The sequence below is a fragment of the Monocercomonoides exilis genome (genome assembly GCF_001643675.1).
Source record: "Monocercomonoides exilis strain PA203 chromosome Unknown scaffold1-2713096, whole genome shotgun sequence".
NCBI lineage: Eukaryota > Preaxostyla > Oxymonadida > Polymastigidae > Monocercomonoides > Monocercomonoides exilis.
The window spans coordinates 2,512,844-2,532,483 of NW_027150546.1; the positions used below are offsets into that span (position 1 = coordinate 2,512,844).

The 19,640-nt window shown below is 41.8% G+C and overlaps 3 protein-coding genes across 3 annotated transcripts; 1 reads left to right on the top strand and 2 right to left on the bottom strand.

The window, feature by feature from the left end:
• Positions 1–942: 942 nt before the first annotated feature.
• MONOS_18526 (uncharacterized protein) lies at positions 943–2,791 on the bottom strand. The gene is made up of 4 exons (XM_067871553.1): positions 2,642–2,791; positions 2,498–2,568; positions 1,942–2,432; positions 943–1,886 (listed from the first exon to the last, which is right to left on the bottom strand). The coding sequence occupies exons 2-4, from the start codon at positions 2,565–2,567 to the stop codon at positions 1,125–1,127; spliced, it is 1,323 nt and encodes a 440-aa protein (XP_067736609.1). The 5' UTR covers position 2,568; positions 2,642–2,791; the 3' UTR covers positions 943–1,124.
• A 4,230-nt stretch (positions 2,792–7,021) lies between these two features.
• MONOS_5616 (uncharacterized protein) lies at positions 7,022–7,459 on the bottom strand (the record flags this gene model as incomplete). The annotated part of the gene is made up of 1 exon (XM_067875783.1): positions 7,022–7,459. One exon carries the CDS (start codon positions 7,457–7,459, stop codon positions 7,022–7,024), a length of 438 nt encoding a protein of 145 aa, XP_067736610.1.
• Positions 7,460–9,792: 2,333 nt separating this feature from the next.
• Positions 9,793–18,665, top strand: MONOS_5615 (putative ATP-dependent RNA helicase RhlE; the record flags this gene model as incomplete). The annotated part of the gene is made up of 1 exon (XM_067875782.1): positions 9,793–18,665. One exon carries the CDS (start codon positions 9,793–9,795, stop codon positions 18,274–18,276), a length of 8,484 nt encoding a protein of 2,827 aa, XP_067736611.1. The 3' UTR covers positions 18,277–18,665.
• Positions 18,666–19,640: the final 975 nt, after the last annotated feature.

Sequence of the window (19,640 nt, forward strand, 5' to 3'; positions counted from 1 at the left end):
GAACTCATTGGCATCTTTGTGAGGGATCAACTTTATTCAACAGCCCACTCTGATGTCTCCTGCGCTTCTCACACACGAGCTAACTCCCTTGTATCCATTTCGCATAAAGCGTGTTGTTTCATTCGAATGGCCTCAAGAACAACACCAACAAAATCTTCATCTTCAGTGTGAGGGTGATGTTGCTGTCACAGGGAGTATCTGTGCGAGTTCTTCAACAAGTCGGGATTCTTTTGCTGCAAGAACAGCAGTGAGTGCATCGTGCTGAATGCAGCTGTATCCTTTTCTAGTGTGATGTGCTTGCACCGAAAGATAGAGGGAGTGGGAGGATGAAGGGGCATCCGAAGAATATAGTGTTTTTTCATCAGACTTTGCATCCTGTTACGAATGATCCTTCTTCAGTGCTTCTGAGATTGTTTAAGCGGTGCGACAAGATGCCCAGACTGTTGAAGATTGTGTTCAATGTTCATGTCAAATGAGACAGTGGACATCTTCATTATTTCATTCACATATATTTTTGGAGGAGATTATTCTGGAATAACTTGAACTACTTGGGAAATTGATAAATACTTGAACATTTTTCTGTAAATGATTTTAAAAAATATTTTTTAAGTTATCCAAAAGAAATAAGTGTTTGGAAAAGAGATTCATAATGTATTGATATTTAATTATTGTTTGATTGAGTAATTTTCTGTTCTTTTTATTGGAAACGAATATGTGGAAATGAAAAATTTTCTAAGTTTTTTAATTTTTTGAAAAAGCAAAATTTACATGAATATTCCATTCAAAAGGTATTTTCAAGGTTTTTCTTCAAAAAGATGATTGTTTTCTAATTTCAACAAAAATACATGGATTTCTTATGCGGGAATATTCATCACACAATATAAGCTGATCGTTTCATCTCATTTTTTTTTGAAATTGATGGAGGAAAAAACATGAAAATTCTTTTAAGTGACAGTTTTCTTTTCCTTTTGCGAAATGAATAAAAATTGAAAAAAAATATAATTTTGGAGTTCAAAAAAAAAAATCAAATAAAAAAATTGAAATTTACAGACATTTACAGAAATATATATATATATAAGAAAAACATGATTTTTGAGTTTCAAAATCAAAAGAAAAGAGTTTGGCTACACATTCACAAAACAATCATCCACTTTAATTGGCGCTTTATCATATCTTTCACAAAGAATAGAAATAACTCCAATAAAACTTGCAACGATATCTTCGAATCCTTCTTCTTCCATCTTTTCAAATATCTCCATTTTCGTTGCCTTTCTTTTCGCTTCGTCATTTTCAAAAACCTCTTTTTTTTTCATTCTTTTTGAAATAATCAAAAAGAAATGAAAAAAATTCAATATTTCTTCATTCAGCAAAGTTGATTGCTTCATTTCCTCCAAAAATATATCAATGGCACCTTTCTTCACAAAAGTATCAATTTCCATATTTCTCTTTCCCGCTCCTTTTATTAATGAATAAATACACATCTCGCTGATATCTCGGTAATTATCCTTTGATGCCAGACACACTCGAATGATGCTCTCTAATAGCCCAACAAGTTCTTCATTCCACAATTCGCACAAAGAAAAGACTTCACAAATTGCACTGGTCCATCCCTCAATAATAAGCAATTCTTTCGCTTCTTTTCCTCTTTCCTTTTCTTCTTTACTCTTCCAATCAAAACATTTCAAATGCTTTTCTAGTTCCACACTTGCCTCGTTAATAAAATGTAGCTCATTCACAATATCATCTTCCAAACTTCTGTCTTTGCCAAATCTTCTTATCAAAAACTGCCAAGCAGACTGATAGGCAAGATGTGTCAGGTTGTAATGTTCCTGATAATTTAGGATAATCTCTTTGATTTCATTCAAATACAGTTCTTGTTCAATTTTCTATAAAATTCGGAAATAATCAAAAATGTCAAAAAGGAAAAAGAAGTGTTCAAACAATAAATCTTAAGTTACTTAAAGCCAATAAAGCCATTTCTACTTCTTTTTGAGTCTCCTCGCCTTCCTCTTTCTTCGAGGCAACTTTCATTAGACAAGAAACACAAATTGGTATAAGCTCCTCAGAATGCAGGTTGCGAAGCAAAAGATAGCATTCGCAAAGGTTAGCAAGCAGATCTTCATTTTTCACATCTTTCTTCAAATTTTCACAGATTATCATCTTTTCAAATCTTTTGTTCAACAAAGATATTCTAAATTCATATGTCCACGCTTTTTTCAATGTTTTGCAATATCCCATTTGCTTCAATAACTTAATTGCATTTTTCATCGTTAGTTTCTTTTCGTCAATCATTTTATCTATTTTGTTGAATAGATCTGCTTTAAAAACCGATTCAAATTCTTCTTTATTCATTTTTTCCAAAAGTTTATCCATTTCTTGAATTTTCTGCATTTGTTCATCTTCTCTGCAACCTTCCAGTTTACAATACAATTCTGCAAACGAGTTTCAAAATACAAATAATTTGCCAAAATTGTTTAATCCAAATAAAATGGCAAACTTGAAAACTTCTTGGTTCTGGCTGTAATCAGAAACTCATTTTCAGATATATCATCATTTGACAAGCTCATTCTGAATGTTGCAAAAAATATTCAAAAAGAGGGGCAAAACTTGCCAAATAACAAAATAAAAGATAAATACACACATCGTTGATTATCTCGCAAAATAAAAACGATCGCAATACACACTGTTCTGTTATTGCTTTAATAAAAAGAAGTGTTAAAGATATTGCGAAGAAACCTAAGGATTGACTGTATGATACTAAAAATGGAAATCTTTTTTTCTGTTTGATCATAACCAATAGATTATTTGATGAATAGTATTTTACAATTATCTTTTTCATATTGATAAAACCAATTCTGATATTTGCATAGAATAAATTGTAAATTCTTGAGTTCAGAGAAAGGAGAAATAGACAGAAAAAAGTCTGAATGGAGAATATTCCTTGTTTTTTTTTTTTTCTTGAAGAAGAAGAAGAAGAATAATAATAATGAAGCTGAAAACAAAAAACAAGTGATTGTTGTTGTTTTGTCATACCATGTGTATTGCTGCATTTCAGTCAAATTAGATAGTTTGGTTACAAAATTTCATTAAAAAATGAAAAAGATAATGAACCTGAAAATAAAACATTTTCGACTTTTAAAAAAGGATAACACATACAAATCATTATCATGAAGAAGGGCTGTATTTTTGTTAAATTAAAAATAAGAATTGATTGTCGAATTCATTTTTGTGAAATTAATTCTCTTTATAGATATCGCATAAAATACCGGTCTTCGCAAAAAATACTAGATAAGATCGATTTCACAATGACCACTAGAGGAATAATTCTGATAATTTTCCTCAAAATATATCTCATCAAAACAAACTCATTTGATGTGCAAAACTTTCAAAGGAGTTTCATTTGTGCTCAGAAATATCAATTTTTGAAATATCGGATAAATAGGATTTGGGTGATTTTTTTTGATATCATAAAAAAATCCGACGTTTGATCATAAATTTTTTTCATTAAGGGTTGTGATAATAAAGATAAATTCTATTCGAAATTGAATAAAAATATAGTTTAATATATAATTTTTATTAATTATTTGTTGATTTCATATTGTTTCCAATTGATTTTATTTCAAATTTTGAAAAAAATAATATTTTTTCAAAAAATATCAAAATTTCAATAAACAGTTCAAAATACAAGTTCAATCTTTAATATAACATTACCACAATGATTATCTTTATTTTATTAATCAATATCATTTTTTTAAAATTAAATTATTGACGTTATTGAAAAAGAATAGAATAAGTGAAGTCGAAATCGACAAATAATAAATGAAATCAATCAAATTCCTCAGTTTCAGAAACCAATTCACCAATTGTCCTTTCCAGAAGTCTTTTCTCTCTCTAATGCTTCGATTTCAGTTCATTTTTTAAAAAAAGATGTTTTTGTTTATTTTCAAATTCAATCAACTTCGTAAGAAATAAATATCTCGAACATCCTCCCAATCACTTCATCATCCACAGTTTTTATATGAATCCACTCTCCCAATTCTATATTCAGCCTGCATAACCAGATTTCACACTTACATTCATATAATTCATTTCCACCTGCTGCCCTGAAAACAACACAAAAACAGTCAACAAGCAAACATTCATCTATACAAAAATAAATAATAACAAACTTCTCTTCGACTGTTTTTTACCAACACACTCATTTCCACAGCCATCATCATACAAAAAATTCAATCTCTTCATTTCATCCCCAGAATGGTTGAATGCAGCATTTCATCCTTCTCCGCAAAACACATCATACATTTCACTGGAGAGTCTTCTCAGCCCGTACACATTGTGATGGATGTGCAGAGGTGTTTTTTCTGTATTTGGCATGATCATCTCCTTTAATAATATTCTCAACAATACAAAGATTTATTTGATGTTTATTTCATCAACACCTGGTACATGAGGGATATGGGTCAGAGATGAGATGGAAGGGGATTATTTGTGGCAGGGGGGTGGGAGTTGAGTATTTTATGAAATGTTAATCTTTCGAGAGGGGTTTTTGAATGGAAGAAATTCTGAGACAGAAAGATGGGGAAAGGCAGGTGGAGATTTGGAGAAGAAAATGTAGAAAATATATAGAGAAGTGGCTGAGGATGGTGAGGAAGGTGTTTATTGTTGATGGGAGAAATGGATTTTGAAGTGAAGGAAAAGAGGGTGAAAGCCGATGAGAAGAGGGAAGTTGAGAAATGTTAGATCGGAAGAGGGGTATTTTTTATGAAAGGAAATGATTTTATGAAAGAGAATGGGAAAGATGAAGAAAAGGAGGGGATTGATATTTTCAGATGATTTTGTGAGCTGAATGGAAGATGAAACTGGAAAGGAAAAGAAATTGAGAGGTATATTCATTTTCGATTTTTGAAGCAAAACGAGAGGAAAGTCATAGAAAGAGAGTTAATTTATTTGCGGATATGCAATATGGAAAATTATAAATTAATCTTTTCATCATGCTATTTGTTATCAGGATTACCTTTTTCTTCCAAAGAACATTTATAAAAATTAATGTTTAATCCCATCATCAACATCATATTGAACCTCAACTTTTTCATCGAAAATATCGTTCGAATAACTTCACATGTTCCCATCACCTCATCTTTTTCACCACCTTCTTCTTTGACTTTCTCTTCTTCTTCTTCTTCTACTACTACTACGACTACTACCACTTCTTCTTCGTTTTCTTTTCCCTTCTTCGTCATCTTCGTCATCTTCGTCATCTTCGTTTTCGTCTTCTTCTTCGTCTTCGTCTTCTTCTTCTTCTTCTTCCTTTTCTTCTTTAAATTCTCAACTTCTTTCGTGTCTTCTCCTTTCCCATAAACAATACCATATTCGTTTGGTTATTACACTGTCAAGCGAAAAGAAAGGAGCGAGGAATATGCGTTCAAATGGAAGAGGCAAAGAAGGTGGATTTCAAAAGCAAGTTGGGCGCGGAGCAGAGGAAAGGGAGACAGCAGGAAGACCCAAAGGTGAAGACGAAGACGAATGAGAATGGCGTGTTTCTTCATTTCATAATTACAAGTTCAACATAAGGCTTGCACATACAGCAGCAGAAAGGAAGTGGCAGAGGTTGAGAAGTGAACACAGCAAATATTCTGCTTATTCGACAGCACACTCTCATCTGCCCAGCTGAACACTCAAGACATCAAAGCCTCCACAACGTTAACTGCTCTTTTTTTTTCCTTGCTGACCGCATGCTCAGTTGTCTGCACCTTCTATTCTTGTTGGAGCTCCTCCAAAGTCACTAACACATTTGTCTCCAGCCACAGATTCCTCTTCACTCACACAAAAGTTCGGCTGCACATCCTGCCCAATCTATGCCTCTTCCTTTCCATATTCTTCTATTTCTTCCTTCTAACTGCTTATCCCTTGTATTATTCTCGGGAAGAGCAGATTGGGCAATGCAGGTGTGTTTGCAAGCAGCAGCGTGTCAGCGACGAGGGATGTGTTTGAGCAACAAAGGATGATGATGAACAATACTGCACATGAGGCTATCAAGGGATTCGGGTGGGTGGGGAGAAGGAGGGGAAGGAAGGGAAGAGAGAGAAGAAGGATGAAAAGAGGAGTGCAAATGAGTTTGTGAGTGATAAAGATGAAAAGGGATCGTTATGTCTGACAGATAATTGATAGATAATGAGAAAAATGAAGAAGAAGAAGAGGAGGAGGAAGAGAAGAAGAAGAAGAGGTATTTCACGGAGACATTTGAAAAGCTCAAAAAGAAGGTTTCTCAAAAGAGAAAATGAAGGAAGCAGAAACAAAGAATAAATTTATCACGATTCTGACCACTCTTTTATTTGATTTTCTGTCCGAAATCAGAAATCGACGAAGGGCTCAACAATAAATCATCCAAACGCGATTTGTTTACAGCAATTTCATTTGCCGATACTTCATTTTCTTCCTTCGTTTCATTTTCCACTCTTTCTCCTCTTCATCTTCTTGTTTATCTCCTTCTTCTATTTCCAATTATCCTTTCCCGCCTCTTCTTGCTCCTCCAGCACCACCAGCGCAATCGCTGCATGAAACAAAGCCACATCCTCCATCCTCAGCCCCGCCACCGACAGCCCCTTTTCCACAATCTCCCCAACTTCTTTCACGACAATCACTCGCCACGTCTCTTCGTCATCCAGCTTCACCACCACGCGACTCGATTGTTGAGATCACCATATTTGCAGCGACGCATCAAACTGATCTTATATCGACGGGAGCGCATTCACATCTGCTGCCGCAAAGATCCGCTTGCTCCCCGACTTCGTGCCCACCGACGATGCAAGCGAAGGAAGCGGTGCCACCAGCGGAAACGAAAGCATCGCCGAAAGCATCACATCGTATGCACACGTAACACCTCCATTCAGTACTCACCGCCGAGCCATAACATATCCCTTGAAGCGTCTGTTGCTCCTTCAGTTAAGAATTCTTTTGATTTGCATGCACCCCAGCCACCTCTCGATGTCATCCATCGCTCCTGCCGCTGTGTATGACGCTGCTACCGCGGAGGCATGCGATGGATAAATCGCAGGCGCTGATGAAGATACGGATCATTTATTACCCCCTTTATATTCTTCTCTTTTCTTCTCCGCCTCCGGAATGGCAAAGTTGATCTGCGCGCTGCTCCAGTTGAAGAAGACGAAGAAGACGAAGGTGCTGAGCGAAGAGAAGACTGTTGCGCTGCACTGGAAATAAGAAGCATTTTGAAATAGGCTTTCATGTCACACAACAGCTCCAATGAATCCACAAACACCACATCCACATTCGAATTAGACATATCAACCAGCCGCGTAAGCTCACCGTTCTCGAACGATGGAAACAGATGGAAAAGTGTATCTTCAGCTGAGGGGTTGAAATGGGAAGAGAAAGGAGAGGATGAAGAGAGAGAAAAAAAAGGAGGAGTTGGAGGAGTAGGAGGAGTAGGAGGAATAAGCATATTTTAACTATAGATATGATAGAAATATTACAGGTTATTTATTCAACTCGATGTGATAAACAGATAGGTCAATGGAAATGCTGAGGAAGAGTTGGAAACTTGCAGATCCTTCGATTATTGAGCTGACAGAAACATCGTCTTCCTCAATTTCCTCACAAAATGTTCTGATTCATCATATTTTTGAAACATTTTCACTCATCTCTTCCTTCTTCTTCCTCTCCGCTTCTTCTTCTTCTTCTTCTTCTTCCTCCTCCTCCTCCTCTTCTTCTTCTTCATCTTTATCTTACTTTTCTTCTTCTCCCTCTTCTTCCTTCGTTCACCTCTTCAATCAAACAGAACTGACTGATCTTTATGTTAAGGAAAACATATCGCCTGTGGAAGTTTGCTGGTTTCTGTATTCCAATATGACACTGCTCTTAGCACAGTTGGAACTTTAAAAGGAGTTGAAGGAGAATGTGTTTGTTATGGAGATGAGGTGGAATATGCTGGGATTGTTTAATACGAGACTGGTGATGAAGGTGTGGTTGAGGAAGAAGGAGATTCCAAAGAGGAGAAGAAAGAAAAGAAAATAAATGAAGCTAATTCGCAGAAAAAGCTTTTCAAGTTCTTTTTTCGTACAAGAAGCGATAAAGCAATGTAATGAAACATTTATTAGGAAAACATTGGAGATTAAAGAAGTCAAAATTGACAACATTTTCTAATGGGAAATTTTGATGAAATGGAGCAGAAAAGGAAGAAAGATTGATGGTGGATGGAAAAGAAAGTTAGAAATGCATTTCGTTAGAATAATTAGGAAAGAAAAGAAGAGATTGACTTTGTTGTGATCGTCTGTTGTTGTTTCCCCTCCATTAAGTTCATCGTTTTTTTAACACCGTTGAAATGCTCAGAAATAACGATAACTTTATGATGAAGCTTCAGCAAAATAAATACCAAATTCATTGCATTTTCTTTTTAAAAATCAAATTATAAATATTTAAAGCCATCTATTTTGCTCTAAGAATATTATCTTCTTCAATAAATTTTGTTTTGCAAGTTTTGAAATTTGTCATTATATTTTAAAATTTATTTATTCATTTTTTTAATTTTTGGTAAATTTTAAATGAACTTGATCATAAAAATACTTTTAAATCAAAACGTTAAAAAGGTATGTTTTTTTGAATATTATAATATAACAAATATATAAAACGGAAATAAAAGCTAAATACTTGTAACAAATCAATTTAATTTTTTGATCAAAAAATACCACAATAGATTTTCTTTTTTCTATTTTTGATCTTTTTTTATGATATCAAAAAAAATCACCCATTTTGAGTTTCTTCGAGATTTCGATATTTATTTTTTCTGAGCACAAATGAAGCTATTTTGAAAGTCTTGAATGTCACATGAGTTTGTATTGATAAGATATATTTTGAGGAAAATAAACAGAATTATTCCTTTTGCAGTTGTTGTGAAATCGATCTTGTCCGGTATTTTTTGCGATATCTGTAATTTCGATCGACTTCTTGTTTCATTATCCTTGTTGTTAATTCAATTGCTCTAAAAGTACTATCTTTTTTTATATGCTTTGTTTTTTAAAAGACTTAGTATTCTAAGGGGAAATCTGTGCAGAGGCTAAATATCGACAATTTATCTTCAGAAAAATGATTTGTTAGCACAATTCTATCAAATCGTAACAAAAATCTTTTTTTGTAAATGTTGTTCGTGAATGTGAACTATTTTCATAGGATGAGTTTTTTATTGAAGCTGTTTTGAATGGATGGGTGAATGCTTTTGAAATCACATATTTTTTTTGTTTAAAAGCATTTTCTCCAAGCACTCGATTGTTCGAAAGAATTCGATAATCTTCAAGGTTTGTTCTCTGAAATTGCTTGTCTTTTCCACATCTGAGATGAAAGAAATATATCGAAGTATTTCCATATTATCATTGAAAACAATGAATAGTTTTACAAGTTTTTCTGGCAAACTCTGAATTCAAACATTTAAATGGAAAAAACAAAGAGATAAAAAAGAATTACCAACCTAAAATAATTCAAATTAGTTCAATAATTTAGAAAAATGAATGGCGAATTATTGTTTTTCGTTTCTCCAAATAATTCGACAAACACATCATTCAATATGCTTTGAAAGAAAATTTTTGAATAATCGTTCTCATTTCATTCATTTTTTTCTCTAACGTCAGTTTCGCAATTCAACTCAAAGCATTTTCATCAAGATTCATTCCATATACTGTTCAATTAAAAATTAACGAATAATCAATTGAAAGTTATTAACCAAAAAATCCAATTCATGTGATCAATGCCATCGTTTGATTCTTGGAAAAACATTGAACAATCATGGCGGAAGCTGTGAGCGTTTCATTCCTTGAGAAGTTTGTGCTGGCGAAGGACGAAAAGGAGCGGGATGCGGCTCTGGAGGCTCTACCAGCGAATTCGACGGAGCGTCTGTATTATGCGATTTTGCGAGAACAACTGAAAAGTCCTTTGAGTGCCACGGCAGAAGAAGAACAGCTGATGGAAAAGCTGGTCAAAAAGCTGGGGAAAAGCAATACAGCGGTGGTGCAGCTGCGTCTGAGACGGGAACTGACGTCATTTGGGCAGATGGACAAAGCGGGGCAGAAAGAAGTGCTGGAGCATCTGCGGGATGACATTTTGCATGAGGACTTCGCAAGCGTGCAACGGCGTGTAGGGGTGCGGGACGAGCCCCGGGAGGAGGCGGTGCTGCCGAGTGTGCTGGATGAGGACGAAGTTGACTTTTCAAAAGTGCTGAAGGAAGCGGCCACACATCGGCAGATTCTCAACGAACTCACACCGGAGGGGATGCTGAAAGTTGACGGGAAAGGGCTGGAGAAGCGCGATCTGCAGCACTTCATCAACAACGTGCCGTCGTGTTCGTATCCTGGGATTGTGGAGCTGATAATGCTGTATCTTTCAAAGCCCGACACGCACCTGTCGGACTTGTCGGTCGAGCTGACGATGGACCAGCTGCAACAGCTGGGAGAAGAAAAGGCGGAGTTGCGAAGCAATGAACGGTGGGTGGAGATGATAGTGATGCGGATGGCGCCAGGGGCAGATGTGGTGTGGGAAACAGACAAAGCAGCGCAGGATGAATACTTTGAGCGGATATGGCACATGGGGTGCGAATTGAGCGGTGCAGCACTTTGGATGGGTGCTTCGCTGATGGAGGCGTGTGTGGTGCATGATTGGCTGAGAGGGGAGCCGAACTTGGAGAGGTTTTTGAGGCTTCTGAAGTGTCCGAGAAGGGATGTGGGGATATGCATAAGGCAGGAGAGGACGAGCAACGGGGGAAATTATGAGTGCCGGGTGGATGTGGGATGGCTGGGGAGAGTGGGGATGGGGAAGGCGGAATTGGAGTGGATGGAGCGAAATGGGAGCACAGAACTGATCCGGAAGCTGGTGATTCATTTCATTGCGGAAGGGGTGGATGAAGAGAGGTTCGAAAAGTTTATTGAAGAGTCCGAATTGCGGAGGTTGGCGACGGAGGCGAAGCTGACGAGCGGGGAGATGGATGTGAGCAAAGTGGGAAGGAAGGATGCGGATGAGTATTTTGTTCGGCGGCTGACAGAAAAGACAGAGCTTACGTTTGCAGACGACAACGAGACGAGCTTTGGGTTTGGGAGGGGAAAGGAAGAGGTGCCTGTGGTGAAAGTTGTGGTGAAGAATATCCGGGAGGTGCGTTTGCAGGTGTTTGAGGTGAACACGGAGGCATACTACTCGCTGATGCATCGAGAGGTGGATGCGGGAATGGAAGTGGATGGGCTGGTGGCGAACTATGAGCGTATGCTCGATTATTCGGGGTATGCTCCTGTGATCCGGCACACGGAGCGGATTGAGCTGCCATCGCTTGTGTTGGAGAGAAAAGAGGAGAAAGGTGAAGAGGAAGAGGAAGAGGAGGAAGAGGAGGAGGAAGTTGAGCGGGGCGCAGGAGAGCGAGTGCAGAAGAGAGGAGTGTTTGTGGTTGTTCTGTCAGGGGATGGGTTGACGAGCCGTGCACTGATCCGAAAGGGGAGTCTGCGGATGATGTGGCGGTGCATTGCAGATGGGCAGGCGGTGACAGTGCTGGACGAGCTGAACATGCCCTTGCCGAGAAGCCGGGCAGCGGTGTGGGTGGACGGGCGGAGATACAGCGCGAGCACAACTCCGAAGAGGCACCCTGCGCTGGAGCCGTGCGAGATTCTGGTGCCGTATGCGACAGGGGGCGGGGCAGGGATGAAGCAGGCGATAGTGGAAGACTTGGCAGATGAGTTCTGTGTGCTTGTGGAGGGGTTTGAGCACAAAGCAGAGGAGTATGAGTTTGGGTGTGGGATCTACATTGACCGGGAGGAGCTTGTGCGGCATGGGAATGCGCACATTGTGCTTCGGCCGCAGCTGCTGTGCTGTGGAGTTGCAGCGTCGGTGGGGATGGTGCGCGGGGTGTGTGTGAAGGTGACATCGAGGACGGTGGAAGGGATAGAGGTGACGCGGCAGTATGCGGGGGTGCGGTTTGCGGATGGGGAGGTGGGGTGTGTGGAGTATACAGTTCCTGAGAATGTTGCAAAGTTGCAGGTGGAGGTGAGCGGGGCGGTGACGGTGCACTCAGATTTGGGTCGGACAGTGCCAGTTCGGAGCGAGAAGACGTTTTGTGTGAACACGATTGACAAAACGAGGGAGATTGTGGCAGCAGCGCTGGTACGAAGAACAGAAGAGAAGAATGCGAAAAATGGGAAGAACGGGAAGACTTGTTATGTTCTGCGTGTGTTTGGGAAAGGCGGAGAGAGAATCAAACATCACGCAGTCACGTTCAAGTTCTTCTGGCGGTGCGTGAGCAGCTGGGGGAGCACATGCAAAGAGGGAGTCAGACTGATGACAGACAAGAAAGGGGAGATTGAACTGGGCAGTTTGAGAGATGTGAGTGGGTTTGAGATACGGATGGGGTCAGGGGATGGGGCAGGGGAGACGAGGCAGATGTTTGGGCTGGATGGGCATGGCGTTGAGCCGATGCCGATGCATGTGGAGAACAGGAGCGAGAGGGCAGTGGGGTATGCGGGGCAAGAGCTGGAGGTGACGCTGGAAATGGGGTGGGATGAAGGAGAAGAGGAAAGGAACGAAGAGGAAAAGAATGAAGAGGAAGAAAAGGAGGGAGCGAAGAATGAGAAGAAGGGGATTGAGAAGAGACTGGTTTCGCTGACACAAATGATCGGGACAGAACGGATTGTACCGTTGCGTGATGTGAGCGAGAAGATGGTGGTGAAGGAAGGGAAGGCGATTCTGTTGGCTGATCTGCCTTGTGGGGAATATGAGCTGTTTGAGTGGGCGACGGGGCTGCGGACGACTATTTCGCTGATTGAGCCGCGGAAGATGGCTGAAAACAACGAGAAAGATGGAGTGAAGGAGGAAAACATGAACGAAAAATGGAAAGAAGAAGAAGAAGAAAGCGATTGTGGGGTGAGGCAGGACAACACATCGCTTCTGTGTGGTGTGCGGAGGATCGGGCGACGAGGAGGTGATGCAGCAGTGGCGATTGTGGGGGTTCGGCAGATGAGAGAAGGAGCGGAAGCCGGGAACGTGGAGGTGATTCTGAGCAACTGCACAGCGATGACGCGTGTGCATGTGTTTGGGAGTGTGTTTGCGGGGGCGTTTGATGCAGAGACGCAGCTGACGGGGCTGGCAGAGGGGAGGCAGGCAGAGGTGCAGATAGCAAAGGTGGCGGGGTCATTCTACACATCTGACAAGAGGCTGGGCACAGAGCAAGAATACATCCAGCGAAGACAGACGGCAGCAGCGCGTCTGGGGAACACGCTGGATGCGCCGTCTGTGCTGATGCACGGGGTTGTGACGCAGGAGACTTGGAGGAAGGAGGCGAGCGCATTTGCAGGGGATGCGATCTGCGGAGGAGCAGCAAGCGGAGAGATGATGGCAGACATGATGGCGAGGAAGAAGAAGAAGATGATGATGAACGGGGCGATGGAAGGGGGAATGGGAGGAGTGCGTAACTGGAGGAGGAGCCTGGCAGACTGGAAGAACATCGACTTTTTGGGGGAGACGACGACAGTTGTGCTGAATGAAGCACCAGGGGAAGGGAAGAGGAGGCGTGTGGTTATCCCGATGGAGGTGATTGCAGGGAAGGGGCAGAGCACTGTGACAGTGGTGGCGACAGACGATGAGCATGTGGTGGCGAAGGTGGTGGGGGTGGATCTGAGTCTGTGCAGCGGGAGAAGGAAAACGGAAGGAAGAGAAGGAGGAGAAGGAGAAGGAGAAGGACGATTGGGGGAAATGAGGCTGATGAATGTGTTTGACCCGAAGAAGCATGTTTTGCAGAAGATGCACTCGGCGCTGATTCTGCCAGAAAAAGTGCTGAGAAGCAGATGTTGGGAAGTCAGTGATGAGAAGGATGAAGAAAAGAAGGAAGAAAAGAAGGAAGAAAAGAAGGAAGAAAAGAAGGAGAAGGAGGAGAAAATAAAATCAAGATGTGAATGTGAATGCGCCAGTTCAAATGGGAAGAAGACAGGAGGAGTGTCATTGAAGAAGGCATATCTTTCGAAATGTGTTGCGACGCGGAAGATAAAAGATCTGTCGACATCTACATATGAAAGCTACAGTTGCTTTGGGGGAATTCTTCATCTGCTGAAGTGTGTGATGAAGGCGAAGGCGAAGAAGAATGAGGGAGATGAGGCAAAAGTGAGGGCATTTGACGCATGGTGTAATGCGTTTGAGGAGCTGTACAAGTTGGTTGATGATGAGGATGAGGATGAAGATGAAGAGAAAGAGAAAGAAAAAGAAGAAGAGAAGAAGAAGAAATTCCGAGAGCTTTGTGATCGATACAGCGAATTTGCTTGTGAGGAGACGAATGTTCTGCTGTTCAAAAAGGCGCCAAAATTCTTTGCGAAAGCGGTTCGTCCGAGTTTGGCGAGCAAAAAGGAGAAGACGGTGGTTGACCACTATCTGCTTGGCACGGAAGATGTGGGGCTGTTTGAGGAATATGCAGAGCCAGCTTTGTTTGCGAGGCTGAATGCAGTGGAGCAAGTGTTTGTGCTGGCGAGGCTGGTGGAGCTGGGGCAGAAGGCGAAGAAAAGAGAAGAAGGAAGAGAAGAAGGAGAAGAATTGCTGGAGAGGAGTTTGAGGAGGTGTGTGGCGTTGGTGGAGAAAGTGGAAGGGCAGCTGAGGTCGCAGCTGAGAGACAAGAAAGAAGAGGAGAAGGTGTTTGAGACAGCGCTTCGATCAGGATTGGATGTTGGGGGGTTGATTGAGGCAGAGGAAGAAGAAGAAGAAGAAAGAGGAAGAAAAAGCAGTGTGAAAGGAGCATCGGCGCGAGCATTCAACGAAGGAGGGGATTTGGGGAAGATGGAAGTGCATGTGAGGACGATGCAAGGGAAGATAATTCGAGTAAGTGTGACGAAGGAGACAACAGTGGCGGAGCTGAAGGAGCTTGTGCAGAAGAAAGAAGGGATTCTGCCTGACATGCAGAAGATTATCTTCAACGACGTGCAGCTGAGTGACACGCGCACAATGAGCGGGTGCTTCATCCGGAACAACGACGAGCTGAAGCTGATGCCGCGTATGTTGGGGGGTGCAACGGATGTTAAAGGGCAGATGGGGCAGATGGAGCAGATGGGGCAGATGGGGAAGATAGAGAAAGGAGCGAGGCCTGGAGCGAGAATGGCAATGCCGATGGTTGGGATGGCAAGGGCAGGAGCAGGGGCAAGTGCAGGGGCAGGGATGAGGCCGAGAATGCTGATGCAGTCGAATGCGGTGCAGAGGATGGGCACTGCTGGTGCGATGCCACGTCGGGCAAATGGCTTTTGTGGCTCTTTCTCAAAGGCAATTCCTTCAAATCCTCAGATGGCGATACCTTTTGGAATGCAGATGGAGGCACCAATGGCAGCACCGATGGAGATGAAGATGGCAATGCCGATGGCACCGATGAAGATGAAGATGGCAGCAGAGAATGTGCATTATGGCTACACTTCTGCTTTTAGTGGATCTTGTGGCTTTTCTGCAGATGGTGGTGCTTGTGCTGAGGAAGAAGAAGAGAAAATGCCAGTTGCAAAGTTCCAGCAGGTGGAGAACACGAAAGAATACCGAGAGAACCAATATCATCGTGTGGCGTCATCTCATTCCGCGCTGATTGAGTGGAACCATTTCTTCCTGGACTATGCGCGATATCTGTTTGGGTGTGTCGGGGAGGGGGTGGGCAGGGATGCGCGCGAGTGTGGGAGGGCTGTTCCTTTTGTGTCAGCGAATGTGATTGAATGCACCGATTCGTTTGCGTCAGCGGCGTTTGCAGCTGCGCTGACAGATGTTTGTGTGCATCCTGTTTGTGTGGAGAAGGCGATTGAGATGAGGGGAGGAAGGGCGAGTGCGTCTATTTGGAGCAAGGACACAGCTGCAGTGCTGTTTGTGAAGGAGATGGAGGAATTTGAGGGAGGGAAGGAAGGAATTGAAGAAGGAGAAGGAGAAGGAGAAGGAGAAGGAGAAAATGAAAGGGAAAGGGAAAAAGAGAGGCAAGCGAGGAAACAAGGGCTGGAGTTGAATGGGTTGGGGAAACGAGTGGAGATGAAGCAGGTGGTTGTGCAGGAGTTTGTGTATGATGTGAGCGAAGAGTGGGAGGTGAATGAGGAAGGGCGGAAGGCGAGGAAGTATGTGGAGTGGGAGAAGATGCGAGCGGGGCTGGTGTATGTGTGCGATGTGGTGCTAACGAACACGACGGCAGCGCAGAGGTCGGTGGAGGTGCTGATGCAGGTGCCAGGAGGGTCGATTGTGCTGCAAAGGGGCAGTGCGACGAGGACACAGAGCGTTGTTCTGGGGGCGTATGGGACGCAGACGGTGTCGTATGCGTTCTATTTCCCGGAGAGTGGGGAGTTTGTGCACTATCCGGCGCAGGTGGCGATGCGGGGGCGGTATGTGTGCTGCAGCCGAGAGGGAGGGCACCGGGTGAGGGTGGAAGCAGAAGGGAGGGCGCTGGAGGCAGAGCGGAGAGACTGGGGGTATGTGTCGCAGGAGGCGGAGAAAGAAGTGTTGCTGGAGTTTCTGGAGAAAGAGAACCTGCACCGAGCAGATGTGGACCTGTCGATGATATTGTGGCGGTTGGAGGAGAAGAGTGTGTTTGAGAGTGTGATTGAGGTGCTGCTGCGGCGCGGGGTGTATGACGGGCGGGTGTATTCGTATTCACTGCGGCACTTTGGCCCAGCAGCAGCTGTGCAGAGGCACTTGTGCGGAGGAAGCGCGTCGAGTGTGATTGCATCGCGGCTGGCGGTGTGTGCGACGGTTTTGTCGCCTGTGTGCGTGAAGAGCCCTGTGGGGAAGGGAGAGGTGCGTGTGCTGGAGTATCGTCCGCTGATCAATCCGCGTTGTTTTGTGTTTGGGGAAGAGAAAGAGCACATTGCGAATGCGCAACTGGCGGGGCAGTACAGAAAGTATTTGATGCATTTGGCGCACGGGGCAGCAGCTGGGTATGTCTCGTCAGCTCTTTTGGAGAGGAATGAAGAGGATGAAGAATCAGATGAGGGAGAATACAACGAATACTCTCAAAGGATGCCTTCTATGAGTGGGTCATGTTTGATCGGCGACGGGGAAAGACTTGTGCTGACATACTATCTTTTGCTGCAGGACAGGCTGGACGAGGCGAGGGAGCTGTTTGGGACGATTGGCAAGGGATGTTCTTCAGCCAGCGGATCAGATGGAGGAAAGAGAGAGAATGAAATAGAAATGGAGATGCAGCTGCAACATGATTATATGAGTGCGTATTTGGACATGACGGATCCAGAAAGTGCTCTTCCAAAGCCGAAAAGCGGAGAAAACGGAGAAATGAAAATGGAAGCACCGAAATTGGCAGTTGCACGGAGAGTGGCAGAGAAGCATAGGAATTGCTCGATTCCACGATGGAAGGCGATGTTTGACCATTTGAAGGAGCAGATTGGAGAAGTGGACAGAATGTTTGGGGCAGGGCAGAGAGAGAGGGAAAAAGAGAGAAGAGAAGAAGAGGAAGAAGAGGAAAAAGAAAAAGAAGTGAAAGGAGGAGGAAAGAGAAAGAAGGATGTTTTTGTTGAGAATGAGGCTGAGCGAGAAAATAGAAGGCAGCGGGAGTTGGATTCATCGATGGCGGTTGAAGGGACTTTTGAGATGGCAATTGATGAGAAGGGGAAGAGAATTGTGGTGAAGCAGGAGAAGGGGAAGGAGAAGAGAGGGAAGATGAAGTTCTACAAGGTGGATGTTGAAAGCCTGTTCAGCGTGAAGCCGTTTATGAAAGGAAAAGATGCAGCAAAGGCATTTTCGATTGTGAAGCCAACGAAACAAATCGAATTCTCTTTTGAAGAAGCTACTTCCTCCTCCTCCTCCTCTTCTTCTTCTTCCTCATCTTCTTCGACGTCTTTTTCTTCTTCAATTCATTTGATGCCGAGTGTAATTGTTCCTGTGCCAGAAGAGCTGCAAACGCAGAATGTGTTTGTTGAGGCAGAATACGAAGGGAAGCGCTGTTCAGAGGCACTGTTCAGGAGTGGGATGAGTGTGGAGGTGTTTGAGGAGACAGGGCGGCTGGTGGCGAAAGAGGAAGCGACACATCTGCCGGCTGCAGGGGTGTATGTGAAGGTGTATGCGAAGGTGTGTGGGAGAGGTTGTAGAGAAGAAGAAGGGGTGTTTGTGAAGGATGGGTTCACAGACTGGCGGGGCTGTTTTGACTATGCGTCAGTGAACAAGAGCACGAATAGCAGTTTGGGTGCTTGTGGACGAGTGGGCTGTGAAATCACCCACCGTTTTTCGATTCTTATTGCGAGCGACGATTTGGGGTGTGTTGTGAAGGAGGTTGATGCGCCAGCTGAAAATTAGAGAGAATTATTATTTTTGTTTCATGTTAGATTTAAATAGAAAATATTTTTGGTCTTTTTGATGATATACACTGTTAATTTCGTATAAATGCAACGAGGATGTTGATTGAATTGCTTCTTTTTGTTCATTAAAGCCAACACAGTATTTTTTTTTTCCTTCACCAATAGAGTTATTGTAATTCAAATGTTTCTTTTCCGAATCCTTTTGATGATTCCAACACAACAACTTTGCAATTCAAAATGAACATTTTCCTTTTTCATGAATCGAAAAAATTGATTTTTTTGTTGCAAGTTACAAAGGGTGAATTTGAGATTTGGACGATAAAAATGATTTTGCTTTTTCACATCACATTTTTCTTCAAATAACTAAAAAGAGAAAGCCAATAAAAAGTCATCTTTTATTTTTTCAATCAACTTCATTCTATTTCAAACAATCAATGACTTGACTTATTTCATTCATTTTAATCGTCTTGACTTGTTTTTGTAATCTTCTAATAAACTTATGTTTTGTGGTTTCTTCATCGACTTTTATGATGTTTCATTCTCTTTGTGTTTCAAAATGAAAAATATTGTTTGATATTGAATTTCCACTTGACAAGAAAAAGATGATCAGTTGGATAATTCAACAACAAATTTGTTCAACAAAAAAAATGCTGATGAGTCTGAAAGTCTGACGCAATTCTCTCAATTCGAAGGATATCAGTTCAGAATGAAATCGAGTCAAATCAACACAGAGAATGAATTCAAAAGAGATTTTTCATCAGATTAATGAATAGAACAGTTAACTCTTCAATAAATAAATATGAAACCATTTTTGTTTAAATTCCTTGTTTTGAAACATCACATTTTATATTTCCGATTCCACAAAAAAGACAAAAACAATTCTTTGTTTGTGAAAATTTATCTTGACAACAAAGAGATTGCAACAATTCAGCCCCTCACATTCATGAAGCTGAATTCACATTGTTCTTTTCTTCAACAAAGGAAAATGAAAGTTGAGAGAGGAAATAACAAAAATGGTTCTTGAACATAAAACACTCTTGATCATCTGAGTCAAGAAACAATAAAGCCAACAGATTGAATGAGTTTCTCTTGTTCTGTTCAATTCTCTTCACAAATTATTTGTTTCACAGAACAATGCTGTTCATTGATGAAGGAATTATTTCTTCAAATGCAACCGCTGCAAAAGAACGAACAACTATATCCCTGTTTTTCTGAAACAAAAAAAGAGATATCTTTTATCGTTTGTTGTGAATGTTGTGATTGTCACAAATTAAGAAAAAGTCGCTTGGAAAATTGAAAAAAACAAATACAAATACAAAAAAAGAATTTCAACACATGGAATTGATAATACAAACTGGAGTT